The sequence below is a fragment of the Pyrus communis genome, chromosome 7 (genome assembly GCF_041283825.1).
Source record: "Pyrus communis isolate YQ-2024b chromosome 7, ASM4128382v1, whole genome shotgun sequence".
Taxonomy (NCBI): Eukaryota; Viridiplantae; Streptophyta; class Magnoliopsida; order Rosales; family Rosaceae; genus Pyrus; species Pyrus communis.
Genome location: NC_142571.1, coordinates 26863943 through 26875000, shown reverse-complemented (window position 1 = coordinate 26875000; position 11058 = coordinate 26863943). Strand labels below are relative to the sequence as shown.

At 34.2% G+C, this 11058-nt stretch overlaps 1 protein-coding gene across 1 annotated transcript in view; it reads left to right on the top strand.

Annotated features, from left to right (window-relative positions):
• The window catches only part of LOC137735480 (putative pectinesterase 63), a 1931-nt gene extending 553 nt beyond the window's left edge, over positions 1-1378 (top strand). Inside the window, exons 2-4 of the mRNA XM_068474911.2 lie at positions 52-258; positions 662-903; positions 989-1378. Coding sequence (XP_068331012.2) covers positions 52-258; positions 662-903; positions 989-1154 — 615 coding nt within the window. The 3' untranslated portion in view covers positions 1155-1378. The remainder of the gene's footprint in view (positions 1-51; positions 259-661; positions 904-988) is intronic.
• The last annotated feature ends 9680 nt before the right edge of the window (positions 1379-11058 follow it).

The following is an 11058-nucleotide window of genomic DNA, read 5'->3' as shown; positions in this document are numbered from 1 at the left end:
ATCACACAATTATTTTTCATTAACATTCTCTTGGTGGATTGGTTTGTGTAGAACTCTTCGCCAAGGCCAGATGGGAAAAGAGTGGGAGCGCAGGCAGTGGCATTGAGGGTGTCGGGCAACAATTCAGCCTTGTACAATTGCAAGCTGGTTGGATTTCAGGACACCCTTTGTGATGACAGGGGCAATCATTTGTTCAAGGACTGCTACATTGAAGGCACTGTGGATTTCATTTGGGGAAGTGGAAAGTCTCTCTATTTGGTAATGCATCCCTATCTAACATTATAATTCCCAAATAAAGCCGGTGATTTTAACCTTACATGGACGAGTCTCACCATAATGGTGTATTTTACGTACATGTTGTGAGAAAAAAAAAAGCTAAATATGGTTGACTCATACAATTATCTTTTTCTTCGTAAAAAAAATTATGTATAAATTTAGGTCATATATAAGAACGACGTTGGTGAAGTGGGTTGTGTGAATCTCACCATATAAACAGTGGATCATTCCATGATTGTTCCCCTTCCCCCTCTCAAACATAATTTGGGTGGATTAACAAGAAGATATATATAGTTAATCTTTTTGTTTGTCTATACAAGTCATATTGGTTTTGAACTCTTGATGGTTGGTGACTAATAATATAACATATAAATGATGGGTGCAGAACACTGAGTTGCATGTGCTGGGAGATAAAGGAATAACAGTGATAACAGCACAAGCAAGGGACTCAGCTTCGGAGGACACTGGATACTCATTTGTTCATTGCAACGTAACTGGGATAGGCAGTGGCACATATTTGGGCAGGGCTTGGAGAGTCAGACCCCAGGTGGTGTATGCTTACACCAGCATGACTGAGGTGGTTAACCCTGCCGGTTGGAGCAATGATAACCACCCCGAACGTGACAAGTAAGCAAATTATGTTAATTAGTACAGGATTAAGCATTTTCATATAATTAGTTTCGAGAGTTAATAATATAATTTGAAATTGCAGCACTGTGTCCTACGGAGAGTACAAGTGCATGGGTCCAGGTTCAAGTACATATAATAAGAGAAATTTGAGCAAAGAACTGACAGACGAACAAGTCAAGCCTTTCATTAGCCTTGGATATATTCAGGGTTCCAAATGGCTGCTTCCTCCTCCAAATCCAAAAGTGTAGTTATATATATACATATATACACATACTACGTGTGTATATATATATGCATTCAGTGGCGAAACCATGAATTGTCGTGGAGAGGGGTGAAAAAGAGTACTGTTGACCAAGAACACCGTAGAACAATTTCTCAGTCGTGGATAGAGATTTTTGAAATAATGGCCAAACCGCCAGCTAAATATTTTTGTTCACAAAATTATATATAAAATCTATTTCAATTGCATTAATCGCATATATAAATCAAAATATAAGGCAAAATAATAGAATTAAAAATAGGGTGAAGTGCTGATTTAGTTTTTGAATTATCACCTCAGTCAAAATTAGGTCCCTAAATTATTTTTTCAGTAAAATTAGTCCCTAAATTCATAAAAATTGCTAATTTCATCCCTATTATTATATTCAAAGCAATTTTTCGTCAATTTAAGTCACTTGACATACTTTAGAGTGTAATACCGTCATTTTTGTTTGCCTATAAGCCCTTAACATTTCATATAGGTTGCGAATCTAATGTTTAATTTACCATCCAAAGTTAACTTCATACACTATTTCTTTATGAAAAATTACCAATCTACCCTCCAATGTGTATCACATGCAAGTAACATGACTTAAATTGATGGAAAATTGAATATAGTAGCCTTGAATCTAATATTAGAGATGTAATTGGCAAATTTTTATCGTTTAAGGAATGATTTTTTTGAAAAATAGTTTAAATACCTAATTTTCACTTAGATGAAAATTCAGAGACTAAATTGGCAGTTCATCATTAAAAATAATTAAACGCTTATTTTATTGGAAACTGTATTAGCACTCCGAAAATCTCATTTTATACTTTTCATAAATGTATTTTTCTTTCTAATTACAGAAAATTTATAGTGCAAAATGAAATTTTGAAAGTACCAATTTCCATTTTATTCTCTAACCTAATTCAACATCAGTTGCATCTTTCCAATTCAAATTTGTTTGAGGCTAATGAAAAAACATTAGCTTATGCCTACAACTCCACAAGGTCTGACCAGCCCAATACAACAAATCCAAAGTACAATCGACATACATTTGCTAAACGCAAAACCTAAAAACTAATCACCGGCGCAACGTGTTAGAGCACCTAAGTAATAGGCAACTCAATCTCCTTAAATGAATTGTAATTGCTTGCAATGAACAATAACTGCTCAAGTGTATCTCCATCCTAATTGAATAGTTCAAGCAATTCGTATTAAAATATTAGTATTTTTTATTTTATAAAATAATAAAAGATAACTTTATTTTTAATTTCGGATAATAATAAAGGATTAGTTGAAAGTATTTGAAAATATTAAAATGTACTATAAAGTGAAAGAACATGATTACAAATTTATAGAAAAAATTATAATCTTTTATATTTTTTATAATTTTTTTATAATTTCTATAATTTTTTAATAATTTAAATCGTGTCTGACGTCATCATCAGCCTTCGTCACATAAGCAAGGTGCTGAACTAGACGATTATTGCCTGACTTCTCCATCAGGCTCGCCTTATGTCCGAATGTCTGAGTGGCCTAGAATGTTTTAAGGAAAAGAGAGAGAGGATTGGATTGCCTATCCTCAAAACAATAAGTTACGATAGAGTTGCTCTTAACCAAACACGGAAGCCAACTGGCCAACGCATCACTAAGCCACCCTTTAATTTTGCCCACTTCATTCCACCGTCATGCCCAAAACATTCTCAAATTCCCAAAATGCCACCCACTTACTCACCAATCTCACCTAACAAAAGTGATGGCACCCATGTAAATTCCATATAACTCAAGCCTACCTTCCCGAACCAACCCGTCCCTCCAAAAATTCCAGAACGCTCCAACTCCACCTGTAAGCTTCCCACCGTCTTCCCTTTACATTCTTTTCAATTTCATTACAAACAATCCAGAGGCGCAGCAGTAGGGAAGGACTTCAAGACCATCACTCCTGGGCTTCATTTCCGAGGAGGGGAGGGTGGCCGATCCTCCATGCCCCTCTGTAGCTTTGTTTATGTTGGAGTTTGAATGAAATTTCAAATCAAATGCGGGGTATTATTGAAAATTTTGAGTAGAAATTTCGTTGTTTGACATTGACCGTTACCAAAAGGTTTCCTCACTGTATAAGGCTTTGTCCTTTATAGATAGTAATTAAAGTAATGAACCATGGAGAATGAAATTGAGTTCAACCTTGAGGTTGGGTTTTGAGATGTATTAATTAATTGATAATTAATATATAATTAATTATCAAAATTAAATTCTTTAATTAAATTTTAATTTAATTAATTAATTAATTAATTTTTTATCAACAGACTCATCTTTTCAGATGAAGTCTATTGAGATGAAAGAACGCAGAGCCAAGCACCCCTCTGTGAAAGATGACCTCCAACAGACGCACCACATTCTCATATCTGTTGTGAACATGTATAAACCTATTATATATACATTCATCTGCATGGCATTTAGAACACAGAAAATATCAAATTATTCTTCTACAATCCTAAACCTTATTACTAAGAGAACAACATAGAAATTTACCAGAAGTCAGTTTTCCGGTACTGGAATTCTAACTTAGATCGTTGAATCTTGGTGAATCTTGGTGAGTTAGATGTCCGTAGAGCTACAAGCACTGAGTAGGGACGAAATATATGTTTCAAGGACATTGCGGTACACAAGCCTCGATCTTTAATTTATCAGTTCAATATTATTTCGCATTGTTAATACTCTGTTATTTATTTATTCGCATTTATTATTTATTAGCATACATAAAATTATCATTAATTGTTGATATTTATCCAACAGCCTCTACATACACTATTGATACTATTAGGATTAGAATTATCACAGAGTGGTTAAATGGTTGGAGAAGAATTTCAAACCCGTATGCCACACGACACGTCTTGTGTTCAATTTCTGACACTGGTGAATCAACCATGGTGACCAGAGGAAGCTGAAATGACTTTGTAAGTCTTCTCGACTTCCAAAAAAGTGGACTGCCTTGGTGAAGTCACCAACTAATCTCTCTCTTTTTTTTGTTTTTGTTTTTTTAATATTTAAAAGAATACCGTTAGAACTAGGGAAATAGTTGATTTTTCTATGTATATATATGGGTGTGATTGAGCAAGCCACACACATGCATGCCTCGTGCAAAATCTACGTATACCATGAGCTAGCACAATGTATAGAACAAATATAGGGTCTTACTTTTTTAAGAATCTTCCACATATGTTCCACTTTGTAAAGAGGATAATGCCTCACCTGACATGGAAAACTTATTTGTCTCCTACATATGATTAACGTATTTTTATTGTATGAACATCATAATCGAGACGATTCATTTTTTATTATCAGGTAAAGATCATACGTTTACAAAATATTCAATTTAAATATCTTTTAATCATTCATATGATAAAGAAAATGAACGTTTCTTCCATGAGGGGAACACAAACAATATCCTTTTAAAGAATCCGCTAATTAGCATTCTTAACTACCATTTTAATTTGCAGAAAAATAAACTTTTCTTGCATTTCCAAAGAGATAGTATATACTTACATTCCCTCATAGAAGAATGAACTCATTCCCTTACTTGCATATAATGTATCTTCACCATTGAAATTTTATAATCAAAATTATTCAATTTTTTAGTTAAATTAAAAAAAATGTCTAGACCCCCCCTAGATGCTTAAGCACTAAAAATTCCTACCCGCCTAATCTCCGCCTAAACGCTTGAGCTCAAGCTGTGACATTTCATCTGGAATCCTAAACCCCACCCCCGGTACCTCCTTTTCCCTCAAGAATTTGTAAAGCTACAAAATAGAAATGTATTCTTAATTTGATTGTTTTGTAAAATTAATCACTAATTTTCTTTAGGCCGGCAGCTCAAGTCAATGGCAAGTCTCTCCACGTCAACTTCATCACAGAAGGACCCATGACATGCATGAATATTAAAATAAAAGCCTTCAGTTTTGTATACAACGCGTCAATTTTAATTCGGAGCCTATTAGTATTATCCATCGATTTTGTTCACAGCATGTCACATTACTAATTTTCTTTTTCCACATTGCTGGTTTTTTTTTTATTTTTTATTTTATTTTATTCGATTTTACTCAACCAACAGTGCACGACTAAGAGAAAATTTTCAATGTGCATAAAACATAACCCGATAGTCGAATAATTCAATTGATTGAATTTTTTTTTAATTTTTTAACTAATTATACTATTACTTTTGATGTATCGAATTATATTCTCGGTATACTAAAAAAGTTTTCCACGACTAAAAGAGGAACAACAAGTCATCTCACCACATTTTCTCTTCCACATGAATACAAGTGAAGACACTCCAATATGATTTTATCATTGGCTTGTGCCATCACAACCTGCAGGCCCAAAGATTTTTTGAAAACTGCCTAACTAAAATGGATATAAATTAAGTTTCAAATTGTTGAATTGATTAATATAAAATATCGATGATATGGATAATGCTAGGAAAATCAAAATTTCAAACTAAATTTCAAACCAAATGATGTGGTTATAGATGATCGGATTATTAATTGTTGATTAACGTGTTTGTTTTTTTATTGGTGACACATTATTTGGTTTATAAATTTGGTTTAAAATTTTGGTTTCCTAGCATTATCCTTAAACATTAATAACATATGTAACACTCAAAGACAACACATCGATTAATTTCAACAATTGAAATTTAAAACAAATTTGTAAATCAAATGATGTGGTTGTAGATGATTGTAAACCAAATTTTTACAACCATATCATTTGATTTACAAATTTGTTTTTAAAAAAGGGTTTTTGAACTTTAATTCGTGATGAAGATTAAAATTCAATAAAAACCTGGTGTTAGATTGGATATTAATTTTAGTCCTCTAATGTGTACTTAATTCAAATTTATATATTTTTTTAATATTTAATAGATATCTTAATGTCATTACATTACATTAAAATTATCATTATACACATTTTAATTCATTATATTTATTTTACTTCCTGTAATTAGTGTACCTAAGCGTTCGTATCATAATATATTTTACTAAATTAGTGTACCAAAATGTCCGTACCTAAATATATTGTAGTGAATTAGTAGCACATAAGAAAATATACAAAAACATAAGTGTATCGAAAAATTCCGTACCTAAATATATGATACTAAACTAGTGTACCAAAATTGTAAGATCCCACATCACCCATGAGAGTGATCCTTATATGTATATTCCCATCCCTACCTAGCACGAGGCTTTTTGGGAGCTCACTGACTTCGGGTTTCATGGGAACTCCGAAGTTAAGCGAGTAGCGCGCGAGAGCACTCCCGTGATGGGTGACCCACTGGAAAGTTCTCGTGTGAGTTCCCAGAAACAAAACCGTGATGGCGTGGTCGGGGCCTAAAGCAGACAATATTGTGCTATGGTAGTAGAGCGGGCCCGGGATGTGGTGGACACCAGGCCGGGATGTGACAAAAATGTCGGTACCTAAATATATTATAATAAACTAGAGTACTGAAATGTTCGTACATAAACATATTATACTAACCTAGTGCATCGAAATGTTCGTACCTAAATATATTGTAATGAATTAGTGGCACATATGAAAATAAGCAAAAACATGTGTACCAAATCTTTACGAAAATATTTTTTTATATAAGATACTTACCATAATGATAATGATAATTTATAATATTTTCATAAAATTTAATTTAGGCCAAATTGGATAAATGATCCCTGTGGTTATAAGGTATTCGGAAGATAGCTTCTGTGCTAAAAAAAACTTGGATTTAAACCCTTGTGGTGTACTCCGTTAGGAAATCTAGTCTAAAAGTGATTTTTCCGTTAACTATCTGTTAATACATAAGTAAAATTGTACTTTGGTTTAACCTCCTGGGATTTCTAGGTTTCTATCAAGACTTCACCTTTTTGGACCAACTCCAACAATGGCTTATAACCTAAAATTTCCCTTTTTATCCCCCCCAAGACCCACTCCAACCCATGACCTAAAACTAACCTAAAATCTAAAACCTAAAACTAACCTAAAACCTAAAACCCAAAACTAACCTAAATACCAGCCCAAATTTAGGCCACAAAGCAAAGTGGACCCCAACAAATGAGATTGAAATCGGGCTGTGAAGCCCACTGCCCAATTCTTGACTCGCCTACATGCCCACGCGCTAGACCTTTCCCACCAGAACATACCCACGTAGGGTTGTTCCCCTGGTGTCAGATCCATAAGTAGCCCAACAACTACTTTTCTTCATCCAACGGCTCCATTTAAATGGGCCGTTGGTTAATCCAACGGTCCAGGTTCAAGTTATTATTTTTTTGTTTTATATTTATATATTTATTGAATCCAACAGCTTAGATCGAATATAATCAAATCTAACGGTAAAAAAAAAGATCTAACGGTCCAAATTTAAATCCAATGACTAAAATAATTTAAAAAAATAATTTAACTTAAAATTCAACCAAAAACTCTATAAATACCTATGTATTTGTTCAAACATCCACACAAAACTCACTTTTCTCCTACAATTCTTCCAATTTTTCTTTCTACCATTTCTTTTCATTTCCAAAATTTTCAAGATGGCAAAAGAGCATGTTAGAGGTCGTAATGGGACCTTTGACGAAGATATTGCTTTATGTTTGGCATGGATTTCTATTAGCGAAGATGGTGCCGTCGGCACAAATCAAAATAGAAAGGTTTTGTGGGGTAAAATCGTTGATAAGTTCCATGAAAACTCCAATGGCGGCCAAAGGGAAGTTGGTGGTGTTTATGATCGGTGGAAGATTATCAACAAAGCGTGCACTTTGTGAAAGGGAAGCTTGGAGAGAGCCATGGTTGACATGCCTAGTGGAAGGGGCGCCTCAAAAATTGTGAGTTTCTTTGTTGATATTTTATTTGTCATGTACATAATAGTATTTTGCAACTAATTGTTTTTATGTATTCGTTGCATAGGGTGACAAAGCAATGTCAATTTACAAGACAAGAACTACATAAAAAAATCAAGCTTTTAAGTTGCATCATGCTTGGAACATCCTCAAAGATTGTCCGAGATGGGGAACCGATGCGGACCAACAATGAGGAAGATTATTTCATAGTGAAGCCCCACCCCCAAATGATGTCAACGAAGGTGTGAATTTTGCCGACAATGAAGGTGTCCAACAAATGACCCCAACTTCTTTTGCAAGGCCCCTGGGTAGAGATAAGCAAAAGGAAGAAAAGAGAAAAAGGAAGTCTCAAGATCCAATACGTGCACAATTTGCTAGCAAAATGGTAAGAATGAATGAAAACCATATCTCTCGGCAAGAAGAATTGACCAAAATGTGTTTGGCCATGAAGGAACAAGGGGATAAGGAGCAAGAAAGGTTCAAAATTAATTTGATGATGGAGGACCTTGACAAATACACTCAAGAGAGGAAGAAATACTTACGTGGTAAGCAAAAGAACATTTTACGAAGGGATGCCACAAGAAGTATATTTCAAGATGACGATTCATCCCAAGACTATCACCCAAGTCCATCACCAAGTCAAGATAGTGGATATCATTATTAAGTTTATATGGTTTATTAATTGTCTCTTTTTTTTTTTTTTTTAAGTTTATGTGGTTTATCATGATTTTCATGTATTGATTTAGTGATTTTTCAAAATTTATCGGAATTTAAATATTTTTAGGTTAAAATGTTCATATAATTAATTTAGGATAGTCTACATAATTTTTTTTTTTAAAAGTTAATTTAAAAAAATTAGCCATAATTCATTTTTTGATAATCTCGGGCTAAAATTTTACGCCAGAAGGGTTGGAGCAGAAAAGTTGTTTCTGGGCTAAAACCTAAATTTTCTGGGCTAAATATTTTTAGGTTTTAGATCACCATTGGAGATGGTTTTAGAGAGAAAATCGAGAAAATGGCGAATGGGGTAGAGAGAGAAAGTGGGTTGGTGCTGTTTAGCCACGAAACTGGCAATGTAGGTTTCATTCTCAATACACCAACTTAAAGAAAAGCTCTTTACTCCACAAACAAGCCAGAAACCATCTGGACTCCACCATATGAAGAGTAGGCAAACATATAACTACTGTACACTCAGCAAGGAGAAGGCATTTAGTGAGACAAAACAGCATACACCTCAACTGTATGCCCAAAAAAAATACAGTGAACAGCTTGCAAAAGCAAAAGCAAACGCTCGTCGTCATCAAATACAAACCCAATAGATTAGGCAGATCGGAAAGGGACTGACAGACTGCAGCCATCAACGTCAAAACCCAGTCCACGATGAACTCAAAGAAGCTCAAAACGCAAACAACATGCATTAAAAATAAAAACCCTTTTTCCCAAAAAGCAACAAAGTGAGAGAGATCAAAACGGTAGAGAGAAAGACCTTCTTGACAGCCAGGGGTGCACTCGCAGGTGACTTCCAGGTCACCATTGACGAAAACCCTAAACCTCCCGACTGCATCACCGTATATGTGGCTGGTGCAGCCGCTTGTGACCTCTATATGGTCCGACCCTTTATTCACCCCGCTCATCTCTCTCAGCTCATCGTCGCTAAATAGCACCAACCCATTTTCTCTCTCTACCCCATTCGCCATTTTCTCGATCCTCTCTCTAAAAAGGTGAAGTCTTGATAGAAACACAGAAATCCCAGAAGGTTAAATCAAAGTACAATTTTACCCATGTATTAACAGATAATTAACGGAAAAATCATTTTTGGACTAAATTGGCTAACGGAGTACATCACAGGGGTTTAAATCTGAGTTTTTTTAGCACATGAGCTATTTTCCGAATACCTTATGACCACAGTGATCATTTATCCGATTTGGCCTTTAATTTATGAACACCCTAAAATTATAAATAAAAGAAAGAAATATTTAATATGCTGACATTAAATAGAGTCTAGAGACTAAAATTAATTTTTAATCTTGTACAAGACAAAACTGAAGGCTTATATTTTAATATTCATGCATGTCATGGGTCCTTCTGTGATGAAGTTAACGTGGAGAGACTTGCCATTGACTTGAGCTGCCGCCCTAAAGAAAATTATTGATTAATTTTACAAAACAATCAAACTAAGAATACACTTCTATTTTGTAGCTCTACAAATTCTTGAGGGAAAAGGACGTACTGGGGGTGGCGTTTAGGATTCCAGATGAAATGTCACAGCTTGAGCTCAAGCGTCTAGCGGAGATTAGGCGGGTAGGAACTTCTAGTGCTTAAGCATCTAGGTGGGGGTCTAGACATTTTTTTAATTTAACTAAAAAATTGAATAATTTTAATTATAAAATTTCAGTGGTGAAGATATGTTATTTGCAAGTAAGGGAATGAGTTCATTCTTCTACGAGGGGACGTAAGTATACCATCTCTTTGAAAATGCAAGAAAAGTTTATTTTTCTGCAAATTAAAATGGCAGTTAAGAATGCTAATTAGCGGATTCTTTGAAAGGATATTGTTTTTGTTCCCCTCATGGAAGAAAGTTCATTTTCTTTATCATATGAATAACTAAAAGATCTTTAAATTGAACATTTTGTACATGTATGATCTTTACTTGATTATAAATAGAATGAATGGTCTTGATTATGATGTTCATACAATAAAGATACGTTAATCGTAAGTAGGAGGCAAATAAGTTTTCCATGTCAGGTGATGAGCATTATCCTCTTTACAAAGTGGAACATAGGTGGAAGATTATTTGAAAAGTAAGACTATATTTGTTCTATACATTGTGCTAGCTCATGGTATACGTACATTTTTCTAAACTTCATTTTATTTAAGGATTAAAATCTAGGTTTCTATTTAAAGAATTTGGTTTTCCTAGCATTATCCATGGATAATATACTACATTTTCTAAACTTCTCAATAATAAAATAAAAGAGTTGTGTTAAGGTAGTCTCTACTGCTAAAATGCAACAAGAGCAACAAAGA